Raw genomic sequence first — 20,673 nt, 5'->3', positions numbered from 1 at the left:
ACTAAGTCCACAATTTCAGGCCGCTGAGAATACATTCCTTCAAACCAGAGATAAATCCTGTTCCCATGGCAGTTATTATCAACAGTATGGAACTATTTATAAAAGTTTTATCCTGGAAGTGAGCGAAACTGGGAGAATTTACGCACATAATGAAAATGCCCTTGCCGGACTACCCTCCCTCACACTCAAGGAGTCTCTTGTTGGCTGTTTCTTACCACCATAAAATTCTTCCAGCCACCAAAACCCTAAAGGGAAAAGCAACTTCAATAACTGCTAATCTGTCATTGACTGTAAGGTCACTCACTGCTCAGTGTAGTCACTCCTGTCCATCATTGTCCATGCGGTTACTCTTTTCCATTCATCACACTCTGTGCAGTCACTCCATCTTGTCTGTTACTCTCTATGTGGTCACTGTCTCTATTGATGGCTCACTGTAGGATTATTTTCTCCACTCCATCATTCTCCCTGTGGTCTACCTCTCTTTTATATCGTCATTCTCCATTTGAATGGGCTATTCTCCGAATATGACTCTTTTTTAAAAATACCAGTAGAGAACTCCAATTGCAATCATCAAATGGTTAATGAAGCCACTTTTTAATTCTGTCGAACATCAATGTTTCCCACAGCTGCATGAATGTGGCTTGGTAAAATAATCCTCCTGAGCATTAGATAAAAGCAAAGCAAATGTTTCTACATTAAACATTTCAGATCAGAGTTTACCCTCCCCTGCATTTTTACACATGGTCCTTGGAAAACTCCAGATATGTTTGTGCTGAATAATTTCTATGGTCGGCACTGTGGACTGAAGCTTTAGACTTCTCCAACGAGTACAATTTCCTGATTAGAAATGGGTAGAAGATCATTCATAGCGATACAATGTGGCAAACTTGTGTTAAATAAGTATTGTCTTCATGGAAAATCTGTTTGGAAACCCTTCCTTTGTCAAATACATATTGCATTGGTCGGGGCGGCACGGTGGCACAGTGGTTAGCACTGCTGCCTCACAGCGTCAGGTACCCGGGTTCAATTCCAAAATTGGGTGACTGTCTCTGTGGGGTTTGCACGTTTTTTCCATGTCTGTGTGGGCTCCCTCCGGTTGCTCCAGTTTTCTCCCACAAACTCCAAAGACGTGCTGATTAGGCTGATTGGCCATGCTAAATTGCTACGTAATGTCAGGGGGACGAGCAGGGTAAATAGGTGGGGTTACGGGGATAGGGCCTTGGTGGGATTGTTGTCGGTGCAGGCTCGATGGGCCAAATGGCCTCCTTCTGCACTGTAGGGATTCTACAATCTTCTGATCTAAAATCTTTTGCAGGACATTGTGAAGTCACCCACATGAGACGCTATTATGATTAAACTGACAGGGTGCCACGTTGGCACAGTGATTAGCGTTGCTGCCTCACAGCACCAGGGACCCGGGTTCGATTCCAGCTTCGGGTGGCTCTCTGTGGTGTTTGCACATTCTCCCCATGTAGAAATTCAGGGCTGTGGTAACCTTGACCGTCATTGGCAATGCATGTCCTGGTTTACTTGCAAGGTGGCTTTGTGCCTGGAGACTACAACTGCCAGCAATAACATGCTATCAAAGTCTGCCTTCTGCCACCTAGCCAATGTTGGATCCAATTTGCCAAATTGCTCTGGATCCCATGGGTTCTTTACCTTCTTGACCAGTGTCCCATGCGGGACCTTGTCTGAAGTCCATTTAGATTACATCAACTGCACAGCTCTCATCTCTACACCGAGCTGCCTCCTCAGAATATTCAATCACGTTTGTTAGACATGAGCCAGAATTCTCTGATCTCGCACGCCTCCCCCCCCCTCCCCCCCCCCACCCCCCCCCCCCCCCCCCCCCCCCCCCACCCCCCCAACCACTGCCAGTGAGAATGGAGAATTTGACACTCAGCCAACTCTCCATTCACTGCAGCAGGACCAGAGAATCCCAGCCGCGGGCGAGGTTAGAGAATTCCGGCCATGATCTCGGAGGCAGTGAAAGCGCACTCACAGAACAAGTCCTTTGGGCATAAGATCTTTCACTGAGGCAAAGAAACAGCTCTGTATTTAAATACTTGCCAGCCTGTCGGCTATTCTGAGGTACTCTCACTTTGTCAGAACTGACAAGTTTCATACTGTAAGAAGTTTAACAACACCAGGTTAAATTTCATACAGGACATCCAGGTTAGGTTTCATACTGCCAGGGAAAGTTGTGTGCTGGCAGTTAAAGTCAGAATCCAGGGTTAAAACTGCAGTCAGTTGGCTTTTTGCAAGTTTAAATCTCAGATCCACCTGTCCCGTATGTGTATAGGAACATTGAAAACAAGCTCCACTCTCGTTACTATACTATCCTTCCCCGTCTGTGCTGTGTCCTCACTCGGGCTGTTCCCCACAGCAACTATTTCCCGTCACAAGCGGGTCACCTCACTGGGCACACCTTGTAGTTTATTTACGCCCTGCTCGGCGCATTCAATGCCCTGAGCCAACTCCATGGCTTTTACTAAGGAGATCTTAGTCTCAGCCAGCAACTTTTTTCTGTATTGTGAGGCTCTTTATCCCGCAGGCTTAATGGTCTCTTAACATCTCCCCTAAAGCTGAGCCGAATTCACTGTGCTATGCTAACCCTCTCAATCTGGCCACGGAACTGGAGACGCTCTCCCCTAGCCTGTGGAATGAAATTTATACCTCAACATGATCATAGAATCCCTACAGTACAGAAGGAGGCCATTTGGCCCACCGAGTCTGCACTGACTACAATCCTATTCAGACCCCATTCCCGTAACCCCACACATTTACCCTGCTAATCCCCCGATCAACCTAACCCGCACATCTTTGGAGTGTGGGAAGAAACCGAAGCATCAGGAGGAAACCCACGCAGACACGGGGAGAATGTGCAAACCCCACACAGACAGTGACCTGAGGCCAGAATTGAACTGTGAGGCAGCAGTGCTAACCACTGTGCCACCGTGCCGCTCCAATGCTGATTGAAGGTCATGGGTTAAAATGATTTTTGACCATTTCAACTGGTCAAAAGACTTGTGTCTGGCGCATCAGGAGATGTTAGACTCCTCATTGGGTTGTAAGTTTGTGGGTCACAGACTGTGAGTAGTATCACCTTTTATTTTACCTTTGCTGCGATCTCATTCGCTGCAGCCTTTCAATATATTGTTTCCAGTTTTCCACTTCAGGGTCAAACGGCTCAATCTTTCCAATGAAAGGTATTTTTATGTGGTGTACGTACCTGTCTCTTCATAGCTTCAACGCTCACTCTCCTCCCCACTAACTGCACCCTGATCTCCTGACGACTAACAAATATTTTCCTCAGTGCCAGTATAGTAATGTAGAAGGCGATTCATTTAAGTAACTGCTGATTTATTAACAACAATATTTATATATATGTATATCCAATCAAGGGTCTGACAGAACTCTAATGCAGACCTGCTCTTTTCTCCTCCCTTGCTCCAAATGAGGTTCCTCCCCACTGGGACATGCTCAATTGGCTCGATTTCTAGTGCAGCCTCTCCATAAGGTCTGGCCTGATCACGTGATCCTCAAGGATCACCCCCTTAAAGGGGCCATGTTACCACAGTAATAATGACTGCTACCCGATTTTGAGAGTTACACATTGAAATTGGAAAGTTCCAGTCACGTTCTCAATAAATCTTTGCTTCTTTAAGCCTCCCCATAAACAATGATACCTGCAGGTTTAAATTTCCCCCTTATATGCTCAGCCACAGGTCCCCTTGTCCCCTTGTTCCAGCACTTGTCTGGAAGAATGGCATCGATAGGAATCCCACCGTTACAGCGGCACGGTGGCACTGGGGCAGCATGGTGGCACAGTGGTTAGCACTGCTGCCTCACAATGCCAGGGACGTGTGTTCGATTCCCAGCTTGGGTCACCGTCTGCGCAAAGTCTGCGTGTTCTCCCCTGTGTCTGCGTGGGTTTCCTCCGGGTGCTCAGGTTTCCTCCCACAGTCCAAAAGACTTGCGTGTTAGGTGCATTGGCCATGTTAAATTCTCCCTGAGTGTATCCGAACAGGCGCCAGAGTGTGGCGACTGGGGGATTTTCACATTAACTTCATTGCAGTGTTAATGTAAGCTTACTTGTGACAATAATAAATTAACTTTGAAGCAATACACCACGGACGTCGAAAATCAGAAATAAAAGCAGAAAATGCTCAGCGGGTCTGGCAACGTCTGTGGAGAGAGAAACCACATCATCATTTAAGATCTGTGACCTTACATCGAGTGAAAATTCATCAACCTCAAACCTTAAGCCTGTTTCTCTCACTACAGCTGCTGTCAGACCGGCTAAGAACCTTCCTATTGGTCTACTGGCTGTAAAAAAAAAACACTCAAAGGAGCAAACCAAGAGCAGGCCTAAATTTAATTAAAATATGCAATATGTTGCAAAGAAGAAGGTCACAGGGAAACATAATGAGAAATTAATATTTAATATGACCTTGGTCCATTTCAATGTCAGAGGGTAGCAGTGATTATTACACTCAATGAATTGCCTTGCGGTTGGGAGTTCAAATCCCACCATGGCCAATTCTGAAATTGAATTTAATAAATCTAATATCTTACGAGCTAGCGTGACCGTGGAAAATGCATGCAACCTAATTAAAATGACAGGCAGGGTAAAAGCAGCTGGTGCATCGAGTGTCAGCTGTGGTACAGTGGGTGGCATTCTTTCCACTGAGATATTGGGTTCGGAGTTCAAGATCTCCCTCAGAAACTCAAGCAGAAGAATCTTGGCTAGCGCTCCAGGGCTGTACTGAGGGAGCTACTGCGTGGCTGGAGCTGTTACCTCTGTGGTGGGGAAAATCTATGAGCACCATAGCATCGCTACTGTTCAGAAGGAGGCCATTCGGCCATCAAGTCTACATCGCCTCTCTGACAGAATATCTTACCCAGGCCCTCTCCCATACATTTAACATGGCTAATCCATCCAACCTACACATCTTGGGAAACTAAGGGACAATTTGTAATGAACAATCCATCTAACCTATACATCTGTAGATTGTGGGGGGAAAGCCATGCAGACACAGGGAGAACATGCAGACTCCACACAGACAGTGATTGAAGCCGGGTCACTGGCGCTGTGAGCGGCAGTGCTAACCACTGTGCCACCGTGAATGACATTATAAATGCAAGCTCTCTCTTTCTTTACCACATCTACCACCACCCCAAACCCTCCACTACCCCTCCCCCCCTTCCCCCAACCCCATTCATGGTGGTTGGGACATTAGGACATGACACTTCCTACTGCTCCCCCTGTAATCTTCTGAAAGACACAAAACAGCAGAGAAAAACCTTGAGATAATAAAGAAATTTAAAAGACTACCTTCACCTATATGTACGTGCCATATGGCCTGACTCAAACTGCCCCTTCATGGTTTAGTGAGTCGCCCCATTGTTCAAAGCATTTGCTTTAAGTAGAAGAAAGCCAATTGCACCACTCTCTCAAGAAGGGAGGGGCATTGCATACAGTTGTGCCAACGCTGCCCACATCCTGAGCAGAAATAAAAAGGAATGCATAAGATAAGATTGTTTCAATCGGACAGAACCATGCTGCATCCTGAAGATTCCTGCCCCCCGCCCCCTTTGTTTATCCTGCGTTAGAAACCACATCAGTTGTAAAAGAATTGGCTTCATAATTGAGACCATCTCGGTTCAGAGCGAGTTTCCATTAATACGGCTGTTGCTATTCTTTAAAGTGCCAGTTGTACTGCCTCCATGTAGGTCTGGTGTCGCGATCAGCTCTCTTCTCCCAGCACACCAGCTCCACTCTGAAATTATTGGCAGACCACAAACTGCAACGCAAACAGTAAATAATCAACCCTCTAGGGATTCTGGTTGGATTCATCAAATCTGTATAAAATACCACCAAACCCTCCCAGAGAACAAAGGAATCAGCTTCAGGCTAAATTAAGTTATTTTGATTCTCTCTGGCCGATACCCTATAGATTTCATAACAAGCCCGTCTGGTTCACTAATGTCCTTTAGTGAAGGAAGTCTGCCATCGTTACCTGATCTGGCCTACGTGTGACTCCAGACCCACAGCAATCATAGAATCTCTACAATACAGAAGGAGACCACCTCCTGACTCCCCAAAGCCGATCCATCATCTACAAGGCACAAGTCAGGAGTGTGATGGAATACTCCCCACTTGCCTGGATGGGTGCAGCTCCAACAACACTCAAGAAGCTTGGCACCATCCAGAACAAAGCAGTCCGCTTGATTGGCACCACATCTACAAACATCCACTCCCTCCACCACCGACACTCAGTAGCAGCAGTGTGTACTATCTACAAGATGCACTGCAGCAATTCATCAAAGATCCTTAGACAGCACCTTCCAAACCCACGACCAATTCCATCTAGAAGTACAAGGGCAGCAAATACACGAGAACTCCACCACCTCCAAGTTCCCCTCCAAGCCACTCAGCATCCTGCCTTGGAAATATATGCCATTCCTTCACAGTCACTGGGTCAAAATCCTGGAATTCCCTCCCTAACGGCATTGTAGGTCAACCCACAGCACATGGACTGCAGCGATTCAAGGAGGCAGCTCACCATCACCTTCTCAAGGGCAACCAGGGATGGGCAATAAATGCTGGCCAGCCAGCGACACCATGTCCCACGAATGAATTAAAAAAAAATTTGGCCTATCGAGCCTGCACCGACAACAATTCCACCCAGGCCCTATTCCCGTAACTCCACATGTTTACCCTGCTAATCCCCCTGAAGCTCGGATCAATTTAGCATGGCCAATCAGCCTATCCCACACATCCTTGGAATGATGTGTTGGTTGATTCTCAAATGCTCTGAAATGGAGGGCAGTTAGGGACGGGCAATAAGTGCTGGTCCAACCAGTGAATCCCACATCCGGTGAAAGAATAAAATAAAAAATTGGATTGGTAGTTTGCTGATAGCTTCAGGAACATCTTTGGCTCTTTTTCCCAAACAAAATGGAACTCCATTGCTACTCCACTGGCTATAACGCATTGGCAAAGCCTGTTGGAACTTCAAAAAAAAACATTGAATGGCACAAGTGAGCATTCCAATTCTCTTCCCGTACTTAGTGGCAGACTCTTCCCGTACTAAGGCAGACTTTCATCTGTTTCCATATTCCCAAAACAGGTTGTTCAACTGTCGCCAGGGGCTTATAGCTTGAGGGGCGGCACTCCACATCAAGCATGGCTGACCAGGAGTCTCCATAGACTCTCTACAGTGCAGAAGGAGGCCACTCGGCCCATCAAGTCTGCACCAACCACAATCCCACCTAGGCCCTATCCCCATAACGCCACGTATTTACCCTGCTAATCCCCCTGACACTAGGGTCAATTTGGCATGGCCAATCAACCTAACCCGTACATTTTTGGACTGTGGGAGGAAACCGGAGCACCGGAGGAAACCCACGCAGACACGGGGAGAACGTGAGAACTCCACACAGACAGTGACCCAAGCCCAGAATCGAACCCGGGACCCTGGCGCTGTAAAGCAGCAGTGCTAACCACTGGGCTACCATGCCACCCAAGTCCTAACTTCTCCAATCCATCTTCATAACTGAAGTTTCTCAATCCTGGAACCATTCTTGCGAATCCTTTCTGCACTCCCTCCAATGTCTTCACATGCTTCCTAAAATTCAGCTTCCAGAACTGGATACAATACTCCAGCGGAGGCCAAACTAGTGTCTTATTCAAGTTCAGTATGACCGCCTTGTTCTTGTACTCTAAAGCCCCTATTAATAAAGCTTAGGATGCTGTATGCTCTATTAACTACACTGTTTATATTATATGCTAACAATTATACGCTGGAAGCAACCTTAATTCATTCAGAGTGGGACTACCGCAGCCATCTGGGAAGAGATCCCACTGTAGAGAGCTGCCAGTCAATCTGATTGGTCGGCTGGTCTGTGGTCCCAACAGCACCAGGACTGTGTGGTGGTCACTGCTGGAACTGCAGCTGGTCCCTAAGGAAGAAAAGTTATTGAGCATGGAAGTAAGTCGGTATTTTAGACGGTCTCCAGGATAACCCCAGGGAGGAAGTGGGGCTCGGGTGTGAGGGGTTTGGGAATGGCTGGATTCAAGAGGGCAGAGAGGGAACTTTAAAAACAGGGGGCTGGTCTTGGGGAAGTTGTCTACAAATGGAGGTACCCCCCCTTGCCTGACAGTCGCCCACACAGGTAAAGCTGCCAGGCTACCAGCTTTGCCTCCGTCTCCCCTGCTGCACATAAAGAGGCAGAGGTAGAATGAGTCCCTTAAGTTGCCATTAATTGACTACTTATAGATCTCAATAGGCCTAAGGATGGGTAGGCTGCCTGAACCACCCACAGTAATATGGTAGACAGTTTGGAGGTGGGCGGGAAGGCAGTAGGAAAGCTCCCTGCTTAATGTTAAGAGCTCCCCACCTTCACATACACAGGTGGAAGCTCAATGACATAAAATCCAGTCCCAGTGGATTCCTGTACTTCCTCCTGGACTGCCTCTAGTGGTGTATGGTATGGTATCATTAAGTGGACAAAATGTGCAGTGCAATTTTCAATACACTACACTACCCGGTGAGGAAATAGAGGCAAAAATGTCAGTGTTGTTCAAAGTTACAATTCGATGTCACAAACCGAGAGCTGGGATACGAGAGGGTTCTGTCTTGTTGGGCAGAATGGTCTTTCTCATCACTCCTGACTATGATGATTGTATCTGTCAGTCTTTTGCTGGGGGTGAAAATATCGGACTTCCCCATAGAGAGGAGGATTCACCCTGAGTTCTGCTCATGCACCTTTGTAATGGCCTCAGGAGACACTGAAAATAAGTTCCTGTTTACTATTCAGCCAGGCTCCATACTTAACATGGGGTGAAATAGACTTTACAAACTCCCCTTGAAGAAGAATTCAATTACGCAGGCAGTGAAAAACCGGGTTATTAAAGAGGAAACTACAACGGGTGAAAATCTGAAATAAAAACAGAAAAATACTGGAAACATACAGCAAACACATCGGGTGGAATTTTCCCATCATGCCCGCCACGGGAATCTAAGCGGGCGGGGGGCGGACCATGCAAAGGTCTGTTGAGCTCAGGTGGGATTTTCCGGTCTTAGGACAAGCGTGGCCAGAAAATCCCGCCCCCGTGGGGCGGCACGGTGGCATTGCTGCCTCACAGCGCCAGGGACCCGGGTACAATTCCCAACTTGGGTCACTGTCTGTGCAGAGTTTGCACGTTCTCCCCGTGTCTGCGGGGGTTTCCTCCGGGTGGGCCTGTTTCCTCCCACAGTCCAGAGATATGGTGGATTGGCCGTGCTAAATTCTCCCTCAGTGTACCCGAACAGGTGCCGGAGTGTGGCAACTGGGGGATTTTCACAGTGACTTCGTTGCAGTGTTAATGTAAGCCTTCTTGTGACACTAATAAACAAAAAATAAATAAATAAACACGGCAGTGAACATAATTTCCACCTTCACCCCTTAAGTGGTAGACTACCAGTGAAATTGCCGGCCCATTATAGAACCTGCCTGATTTTCAGTTCAATGCAAATGACAGTCAGATGGTATTGAACAAGAGCATGATCCTATCCCAAATGTGGAGATCAAAAATGCCACCACCTCCGCGTCCCGCCTCTCACCATCTTTCAACACTAAGTTCTTTGTTTCAATAAAGGGTTTATTAAACCAACCACATCACCACCTGCAATCAGTTGATGAACATGAGGGTATTCAGTAAGTATAGAAAATGGTGGCAATGTTGGAAGACAGATTTCAGAATCCTGCTCTAAATAGCCACTTATTGACCAGGTTGTTATAGTTGACATAGCAAAATGGAATGAAAATGTTTACATGGGAAGAGTGATGGAAAAACATGACCAAAGGTTACGACAAACAGGAAGTTGTCCAAGTGCGTGTCATCAAAGATTTTTAATAATATAATTAATAGTATTTATTTATTAGTGTCACAGGTAGACTTACATTAACACTGCAATGAAGTTACTGTGAATATCCCCTAGTCGCCACACTCCGGCACCTGTTCGGGTACACTGATGGAGAATTTAGCATGGCCAGTGCACCTAAACAGCACGTATTTCAGACTGGAAGGAAACCGGAGCACCCGGAGGAAACCCACACAGACACGGGGGAACATACAAACTCCACACAGACAGTGAACCAAGCCAGGAATTGATTTGATTTGATTTATTATTGTCACATGTATTAGCATACAGTGAAAAGTAATGTTTCTTGCGTGCTATATAGACAAAGCATACCATTCATAGAGAAGGAAATGAGAGAGTGCAGAATGTAGTGTTACAGTCATAGCTGGGGTGTAGAGAAAGATCAACTTAATGCAAGGTAAATCCATTCAGAAGTCTGACGGCAGCAGGGAAGAAGCTGTTCTTGAATTGGTTGGTACGTGACCTCAGACTTTTGTATCTTTTTCCTGACGGAAGAAGGTGGAAAAAAAGAGTGTCCGGGGTGCGTGGGGTCCTTAATTATGCTGGCTGCTTTGCCGAGGCAGCGGGAAGTGTAGACAGTGTCAATGGATAGGAGGCTGGTTTGCGTGATTGAACTCGGGTTGCTGGTGCTTTGAGGCAGCAGTGCTAACTACTAGGCCACCATATATAAATTCTATATAAGTCGTTAAGAGATCAAGGGCGGAGAGCATGCTGCATGCCTGCTCTCTCATATGACAATGTTGGGCAGCCAAAAGACTAGGGGTGGAATTGTCCCATTCCGCCTGCCACAGGAGTCGAAACAGGCGATGGGCGGACCATGCAAAGGTCCATTGGTCTTGGGCCGGGTTTTCCAGTCTTCTTTGATTTGATTTGATTTGATTTATTATTGTCACTTATATTAGTATGCAGCAAAAGGTATTGTTTCGTGAAAGCTATACAGACAAGGCATACCATTCATAGAGAAGGAAACAAGAGAGTGCAGAATGTAGTGTTACAGTCATAACTAGGGTGTCGAGAAAGATCAACTTAATGCAAGGTAGATCCAGGTGTGGCCTCACCAACGTCCTATATAATTGTGGCAAAACATCCCTATCTCTATACTCAAATCCTCTCACTATGAAGGCCAACATACCATTTGCCTTCTTTACTGCCTGCTGTACCTGTGCGCTTACTTTCAGCGACTGATGCACGAGACATGGCAAGACTGCAGAGCTTAGATCTGATCCACTGGTTGTGGGATCATCTTGCTCTGTCTCTCACTTGCTTCTTCTGCTTTTTGGCAGGCATGTCATGGTTTCACCAGATCGGCACCTCATTTTTAGGATGAAAGGGAAGAGTAAGATGAATTTATCTGAGATTTAACCACATCAAATCAGAGGCATAAGATGATGCATTGACGAGGTTGTTGAATGAGTAGTTTCTGCATCTCAGCAAGGTTCAAATGACTAAACCTGTCTGAGACATTGTTTAGTTTTTCGAGTTTATTTATTATTGTCACAAGTAGGCTTACATTAACACCGCAATGAAGTTTACTATGAAAATCCCCTCGTCGCCTTATTCTGGCGCCTGTTCGGGTTCACTGAGGGAGAATTTAGCTTGGCCAATGCACCCTAAACAACACATTTTTCGGACAGTCGGAGGAAACCGGAGCACCCGGAGGAAACCCACGCAGACACGGGGAGAACGTGCAGACTCCACACAGACAGCGACCCAAACCGGGAATGAAACCCGGGTCCCTGGCGCTGTGAGGCAGCAGTGCTAACCACTGTACCACCGTGATTAAATGACATTTTGTATGTGTTAGAGGGATGATTGTAAACCACGGTGAATCTGATATTTCTATTTCACCCTCTTTCCTTTGGATCTGGTAGATGCTGAAGTATTTTATTGATGTCTTGTGTTAAAAGTTATCAGTTTACTCAATCTCAGTGAGTAATGTTAATGGTCCATTACATATAACGTAAAGTAAAACATTATAGGGGAACACCAGGGGACTCACAGGCCTCATTTCATGATAAACCCGAGCGTCAAGTATTTATAATGCTGAATCCACAATCCTGGGGCAGCCAGCAGAGCCTTCATGCAACAGTGAGGTGAGGGATCCCAGGATACCACAGCCTGAAGACATGGAAGAAGGGAAAAGTAAGGTAGACACTCCCAATCTAAACTAAACCTGTTTCCCATCGAGCAATAAGCCTCAACTCCAACACTTTCCAAACTCTGGGAGTTTGGAAACAGCAGGACAGGTTTTGTCATGGAGGTGCAGACTCGATGGGCCAAATGGCCTCCTTCTGTACTGTAGGGATTCTATGGTGCCAGGTGGATGATTACTTGATTCCTTGCTTCTAATTCCATTTCCTCTCCATCATCAAGGCCACCTATTTCCACCTTTGTAATGTTGTCCCCACCATCTGTGTCTGGGACCTCCGCCCAGGTCTTTGTCATCTTCAGACTCAACTATTCCAACGCTCTCCTTGTTGGCTTCCTGTCGTCCATCTTTCATAAACCTGAGCTCCTCCACCTGTAGCCTAACTCACACCCAGCTCTGGTCTCCACCAATCCTCAGCTCCTTGACTTACATTGGCTTCCAATCTATCGATGCCTCACATTTTAAATATTCTCATCCTTGCGTTCAAATTTCTCCACAGCCTCTTCCCTTCCTGACTCCGTAACCTTTGCTGACCCTGTGCCTTCTGAGAACTCTAAGTGCCTCCAACTCTTGTTCATTCTTCATTCAGTTCACTCCGCCATTGGTGACCATGCCTTAGGCTGTCTAGGTCGCAAGTACTGGAATTCCCTCTGCTTCTACATCTCAACTGTTACCCGGCTTTTAATTTAAACATCTTCCAAGCATTCCAGTTTAATGAGACAAACAAGGACAGTAATTCAACAATTTATTTATTGAACACTTCTTGTACCAACTCAAACATAAACAGTTGCAACTCATTAACTCTTTACTGAACTTTAACTCTTAAACTGCACTTTAACTTTAACTGAACATCAACTTTAACTATTTAACTGAAAATAGATACTACCGAGTTTAGGAAAACTTTGGCCAAGAAATATCCTCCATGTGGAATCTATCTTCTTCTTCTCTGAAACATCCTTCAGGGTACAAGCCTTCGTACGATGGTTGGTCTCTTCCAAGTTATCGCTGCCAAAAAAAGCTGCGCATGTCTTTTTATCCACAATACTCCACTCACTTCCGGAAGGTTCTTTGTCATCCAGCCAACTGTGTAACCAGAAACCGATCACATGGCTTGAACATCCAATGAAATTACTTGCAAACGATGCCATTACGCTTAGTTCAAACTGCATGCTATACACATAGCAGCCATATAAATCGAAGCCACACTGCCTGAACAACTTCCCTTGTTTGGCCAACACAGGAAATTTGAGACCACAGCTCCCAGACCAGAGCAACTTTATGACCTGCATATGGTTTTAATTATAAGTTGACCAAAAATCCCAGCATGCTTTACTCTCAGCCAGAAAAGCCATTTTGAAGCCACTATTACCATTACTGTTGTTAAATCGCTGTTGCAGCCGTTCTTTCTCCGTCCGCACAACCTCTCTGTCCCACTCCCTCTCGTCCTCTTTGACACCTACCTGTGTGACCAAGCACCTGTGTAATGTGGCTTAATGTTGAATTTTGTCCGCTAATGTCCCTGTGAAGTGCCTTTGGATACTTCATTTTGCTGGAGATGCGAATATGCAAATTGTTATTATCTCTGGAGTTTTGCTCATTCTGGAGAACCGGCATTGAAAAGCTTCTGGTCCCATTTTACCAAACGAAAGTCGTCATGATTTTGCTTTAATTTGTATACCCTGCAACACCTTCCATAAAAATGCTGTGTGGTATTAGCCTGAATACTCAGTACCAATGGAACGTTCTTGAGATCAATCCCACATTGGTTGTATTCTTCAGAAAATCCACCTTTAAAATATCCATCGCTGCCTTTGCTTTTTAATTTTATTTATCAAATGAGACATCTCTGACTTGAGGTAACTATCTGAATGAGGTTCGAACTTCATGTGGCGGCATAGTGGCACAGTGGTTAAGACTGCTGCCTCAAAACACCCGGGGTTCAATTCCCGGCTTGGGTGTCTGCCTGTATGGAGTTTGCACGTTCTCCCTGTGTCTGCATGAGTTTCCTCCTGGCGCTCCGGTTTCCTCCCACATTCCAAAGACGTGCGGGTTAGGTGCATTGGCCATGCTAAATTCTCCCTCAGTGCACCTGAACAGGTGCCGGAGTGCGGCGACTAGGGGATTTTCACAGTAACTTCATTGCAATGACACTGATAAATAAACTTTAAAGAAAACTGGTGTTTCCAAAGCTGAGGTGGGGAAACATGATATCCATGAAATCCTCCGCTTTACAACATTAGACTCACGATGAACATGCCATTTAATAATTGGCACCCATGGACGTGATCTTATCGGCCGTTCACGCCAGATTCCTGCTGCAGCGAGGTTAGAGAATTTGGCGGCCAGCCAAATCTTCGTTCGCTGCAGCGGGATGGGAAAATCCCACCAGCGTGAACGGTGATAAGCGACCGGCTCCTGTTTCAAATTTACGACGCCGGTTTTGACTTTGCCACGCCAGCCCATCTTTTATATTTTTATAAATATGATTTATAAGTGTTGATATGTTTTGAACAACTCCAGGGAAATTGTGAAACTTCCCACCCGAAGCACTGGGCCCCCTGCACCCTTCACTCACCAGGCCATTACTCCAGGTTCAGAAGATGGTTGTGGAGAACAGTCACTGTGGCTCTCCAGCAGCGCCTTGCCTGGGCCGTGCTAGGGTCAGAAACCCCAAAACTCTTTTCACAAACCGGGAAATGTGCCTGCAATTTGCTGCTGCAGAAACCTGCCTTGCCCCCATTGGTTGGTCTCCCATTGATGACGTTGGGATCTTTCACACTTGCGATCTGAAGCTGTTTACCAGCCACGCAGAATGATTGCTGTGGCCCACTGACTGAGCACTAAATGTCTAAAACCCATAGTTCATGTGCCCTTTGAAAGTTATACTGTTGTGCTTGTTGAGGCGGCAGTGGGCATTAGTCAAGCCTTTGCACATCTGCATTCTGTGACTGCAGTCAGGTCGGGTACAGCAGCAATAATGAAGGGTAAATCACTGAACCCTACAGCACAGAAGGAGACCATTCAGCCCATTGTGCCTGCGCTGGCTCTTTGAAAGAACTATTCAATTGGTTCCCACTCTCCTGTTCTTTCACTATAGCTCTGCAAACGTTCCTGTGGGTTTTAGACATTTCTCCCAATGAGGTCTGATTGGGACAAATGTCTAAAACACATGGAAAATAAGATCGCAATTTGCCAGGAAAGTTGCTGCCTTGCCCCACTGATGGAATCAGTGCCCCATTTTTAAGATTGCTCCACATTTCCTGTGAGAAATCTGACTCACGGCGTTTCGACCTACGGCACGGTTTTCAGGAACAAATTATGTTGTGAGTTTGAGGGACTGACTGTATGTTGACTGATAACCTTAGCTTCCAGCACCCCTGATGTTTATTACTTGCATTAGATGGTGTGGGTAAATACCAGAACACGGTGTCCCAATGCTTTATCCTCGGAAACAGCGCAAAGCTGATAGCTCTGGCCATGGAGATAGCTGTTGTGTAATAAAATATGGCTTGCATCACCAACTGGCTCAGAAACTGCAAAAAGATGGTTGTTTTGATTGAAATGAGCAAAGATAAAGGGCTTCAGTTATGTGTAAGGACAAGAAAAGCTGGCCTTGTTTTCCTTAGAGCAGCGCAGGTTAAGGGTAGTTCAACATTGTGAGGAGTTTTGCTCAGAGTGAATGAGATAATCTTTCCATGAGCAATCAGAAGATACAGATATAAAGGCACTTGGCAAAATTACAGGGAAAATGAAGAGATCTGTTTTGTACACAGTGAATTAGAATCATAGAATCATAGAATCCTACAGTGCAGAAGGGGGCCATTCAGCCCATCAAGCCTGCACCGACCACAATCCCACCCAGGCCCTCATGCATTTACATTAGCTGACACTAAGGGGCAATTTACCATGATCAATCCACCTAACCCGCACATCTTTGGACCGTGGTAGGAAACCCGGAGCACCCAGAGGAAACCCACGCAGACACGGGGAGAATGTGCAAACTCCACACAGACAGTGACCCAAGCCGGGAATCGAACTCGGGGTTTCTGGCACTGTAAGACAGCAGTATTAACCACTGTGCTACCGTGCCACCCAAAACAATTGTTAGGAAGTGGAATACACTTTCTGAAAGGGCAGATTCAATAATAAATTTCAAAAGGCAATTGACTATGTAATTGAAAAGAAAATATTTGCAGAGCTATAGTGAAAGAACAGAAGAGGGGGACCAATTGAATAGCTTTTTCAAAGAACCAGCACAGGCACGATGGGCTGAATGGTCTCCTTCTGTGCTGTAGGATTCAGTGGTTTACCCTTCATTACTCCTGCTGTACCTGACCTGAATGCAGTCACAGGAGGCAGATGTGTACAGGCTTGGCTAATACCCACTGCCACCTCAACAAGCACAAGCGTGTAACTTTCAGAGGACACATGAACTGTGGTGGATCGATTGCTCCGGATGCCACGGATTTGAAAGCTTCATCTTGGGCGTATTGACTGACTCAGTGATTTTACTTGTGGCTGTTTTCTCAAGTAGGCTGCGAATCAGAAGCTAAGAAGGCCTCAATGGGTGAACAGAGTCCGTCAGCGGCGCCAGGTTTGGTCCAATGAGTGGTCGCCATGGGGAAGCTGGAGTGCTTGTTCCAGCACGTGTGGTGGAGGAGCTTCATTCCGGAGCAGGCGCTGTCTGAGGTACGTGGCCAGAGCTTTTGTCTGTACCGGGCACATTTCTTAATTTCATTCCTTCATGAGTGCCCATCCTTAATTGCCCTTGAACTGAGTGGCTTTCTAAGCCAAGTCAGAGGGCAGTTGAGAGTCAACCACATTGCTGTGGCTCTGGAGCCACATGTAGACCAGACCAGCTAAGGACGGCAGATTTCCTTCCCTAAAGGACATGAGTGAACCAGATGTGTTTTGGATGATAGTTTCATGGTCATCATTACTGAGACTAGCATTCAAATATCGATTTTATGAATTGAATTTATGATATTGTGGTGCGATTTGATCCCATATCTCCAGATCATTAGCTTGGAGCTCTTCATGACTAGCCCAATGATATTCTTTAATAGATTTTGGGTTGCTGTGTTATACTCACCCGCTCCCACCATTAGAAACCTACTGGAGTAGTTACATAGCAGTGCCCTCTGGTGGTGGAGATTCCACACTGCAATAATCTGAAACCTGAGTGAGAATGTGGACAAGTTTGCCCAATAGCAGCAAAGGGCTGCATATTGCAGGGGTGTGAACAGTTCACCGCATTCATCCCTTCCCAGCCCCGGCAGCAGAGTTGGAGTGGAACCGACTTGCTCGAAACCAGCCTACCCCGAAGCCGTAACGCACCACAGGTGGTCCAAATTGCCTGCCAATGGGACTATAATGTAGAGATGCCGGCGTTGGACTGGGGTGGGCACAGTAAGAAGTCTCACAACACCAGGTTAAAGTCCAACAGGTTTATTTGGTAGCACAAGCCATGAGCTTTCGGAGCACTGCCCCTTCATCAGGTGAGTGGAAGTTCTGTTCACAAACAGGGCATATATAGATACAAACACAATTTACAAGATAATGGTTGGAATGCGAATCTTGACAGGTAATCAAGTATTAAAGGTACAGACAATGTGAGTGGAGAGAGGGTAAAGCACAGGTTAAAGAGATGTGTATTGTCTCCAGCCAGGACAGTTAGTGAGATTTTGCAAGTCCAGGCAAGTCGTGGGGGTTACAGAGAGTGTGACATGAACCCAAGATCCCGGACGAGGCCGTCCTCATGTGTGCGGAACTTGGCTATCAGTTTTTGCTAGGCGATTCTGGGTTGTCGTGTGTCGTGAAGGCCGCCTTGGAGAATGCTTACCCGAAGATCAGAGGCTGAATGCCCGTGACTGCTGAAGTGTCCCCCAACAGAAAGAGAACACTCCTACCTGGTGATTGTCGAGCAGTGTTCATTCACCCGTTGTCATAGCGTCTGCATGGTCCCCCCAATGTACCGTGCCTCGGGACATCCTTTCCTGCAGCGTATCAGGTAGACAATGTTGGCCGAGTTGCAAGAGTATGTACCGTGTACCTGGTGGATGGTGTCCTCACGTGAGATGATGGCATCCATGTCGATGATCCGGCACGTCTTGCAACCGCACAACCTCAAACGGACCATTGTCCGCAGCAAACTATCCAGCCTTCAGGAGAACAGTGACCATGACACCACACAACCCTGCCACAGCAACCTCTGCAAGACGTGCCGGATCATCGACATGGATGCCATCATCTCACGTGAGAACACCATCCACCAGCTACACGGTACATACTCTTGCAACTCGGCCAACGTTGTCTACCTGATACACTGCAGGAAAGAATGTCCCGAGGCATGGTACATTGGGGGGACCATGCAGGCGCTATGACAATGGATGAATGAACACCGCTCAACAATCACCAGGTAGGAGTGTTCTCTTCCTGTTGGGGAACACTTCAGCAATCACGGGCATTCGGCCTTGATCTTCGGGTAAGCGTTCTCCAAGGCAGCCTTCACGACACACGACAGCGCAGAATCGCTGAGCAAAAACTGATAGCCAAGTTCCGCACACATGAGGACGGCCTCAACTGGGATCTTGGGTTGATGTCACACTATCTGTAACCCCCACGACTTGCCTGGACTTGCAAAATCTCACTAACTGTCCTTGCTGGAGACAATACACATTTTTTTAACCTGTGCTTAACCCTCTCTCAATTCACATTTTCTGTACCTTTAAGACTTGATTACCTGTAAAGACTTGCATTCCAACCACTATCTTGGAAATTGAGTTTGTATCCATAAATGCCCTGTTTGTGAACAGAACTCCCACTCACCTGATGAAGGGGCAGTGCTCCAAAAGCTTGTGGCTTGTGCTACCAAATAAACTTGTTGGACTTTAACCTGGTGTTGTGAGACTTCTTAATGGGACTATAGACAGCACGGTGGCACAGTGGTTGGCACTGCTGCCTCACAGCGCCAGGAACCGGGATTCAATTCCCGGCTTGGATCACTGTCTGTGCAGTGTCTGCACATTGTCCCCGTGTCTGCGTGGGTTTCCTCCAGGTGCTCCAGTTTCCTCCCACAGTCTGAAAGACGTGCTGGTTAGGTGAATTGGCCATGCTAAGTTCTCCCTCAGTGTACCCGAACAGGCACCGGTGTATGACGACTAGGGGATTTTCACAGTAACTTCATTGCAGTGTTAATGTAAACTTACTTGTGACTAATAAATAAATATAATAAATAAGTAGTAGTAAATCAGAGAGCTCAGTTAATGTCTGGGGAGCAGAGTTTAAAATCCCGCCATAGCAGCTGGAGTTTAGTTAATAAATCTGAAATATAAAGCTCGTCTTATCAATGGTGACCACGAAAGTATCGATGGTTGCAAAAACCCATCTGGCAACTAGGGGATTTTCACAGTAACTTGGTTGCAGTGTTAATGTAAGCTTACTTGTGATATTAATAAATAAAATTTAAAAAACTAAACTTCCACCTTTCACTGGGGAGGAAGTCCTGCCTCGGGAGCTGATGGCCAATTGGGTTGCAGTCCCAGCAGTGCCACAAGTGCCTTAATAGGTGTTGTCAGGACTGGAACCTGTTCTAACAAGATGGCCAAATGGACCCAGAGCAAGGTAAGTCCTGGGTATGAGGTGGGGAGGGTTTGGGCAGCTTTGGGGGAGGGCAGGTTATTGTATTTTGAAAATAGGTGGGTTGGAAGAAAGAGGACAGACTTACTTAGGGGGATTACCCCCTGATGAGCAAAGGACACCCCCTGAAGACAGGAGATTCCTTCACACCCTTTTGCAAACTTTCTTTTACATGACCTGCCCACTCCCTCTGACTGCCCATGCCAACTGTGATATGGCATGGGGAGCACATTATCTGGATCAATTGACCTGTTAACAGGTTCAATTGACCCTTGATTATTTAAATATAACTGCGGAGTGGGGGGGTTGCTGATTTAGGCATCCGCCCACTATGCTGTAAGGGTGACCTCAGTGGCAGGAGGCGTTGGGGTGGAGCACCTACCTTAATTTATGTGGCCTCCCCCCTTAAAACACACCTGGCAGGGGCACATAAAATACAGCCTGAAGTCTCAATGTCCTGCATCATGTCCTGTACATTAGTCCAATTAACTGGTAAGTTGGGGCATGTCAGAATGTGTGGACCCTGCAAACCCTCCGACACTGCAGCAACCAACTTCCTGCCTCCCAAATTTTCAGAGCTTGTTCGTCTTACGGCGAGGGAACATATAGCAACACAAGAACAAAAGGAAGGAGGCTGTTAAGTTGTTTGACAGATACCTACTCCTCTGTGTCATCCTGGGTCAATGGAGTGGCACATTCCTTCTGCCAGGGCAAAGCCATTTTCCAAGCGTTTCAACTCCTGTGACTGGAACCTAAAAAAATGTTCGCAAAAGTAAAAAGGAACAGATTTTCCAATCAGCATTTTGAATTGCTTGCAATGCAAGACAGAAATAGGGTCCTGGTTTTGTTAAAGGTACCATAAAAATTAAAAGATTGAGGCAGCCCGTCTTTTCGTAAGGTGAGACTTCAAGCAAATGTATCATTAAATTATTGCATCGCCTGCATCCACAACTT

General features: G+C 46.4%; 1 protein-coding gene across 1 annotated transcript in view; it reads left to right on the top strand.

Moving 5' to 3' along the window:
* LOC144479501 (ADAMTS-like protein 5) overlaps positions 1 to 20,673 on the top strand; it is a 125,889-nt gene that overhangs the window by 63,214 nt on the left and 42,002 nt on the right. The window contains exon 3 of the mRNA XM_078198232.1: positions 16,616 to 16,770. Coding sequence (XP_078054358.1) covers positions 16,616 to 16,770 — 155 coding nt within the window. The remainder of the gene's footprint in view (positions 1 to 16,615; positions 16,771 to 20,673) is intronic.

This window comes from Mustelus asterias, chromosome 26 (assembly GCF_964213995.1).
Source record: "Mustelus asterias chromosome 26, sMusAst1.hap1.1, whole genome shotgun sequence".
NCBI lineage: Eukaryota > Metazoa > Chordata > Chondrichthyes > Carcharhiniformes > Triakidae > Mustelus > Mustelus asterias.
This window is presented reverse-complemented; position numbering and strand designations above follow the sequence as displayed.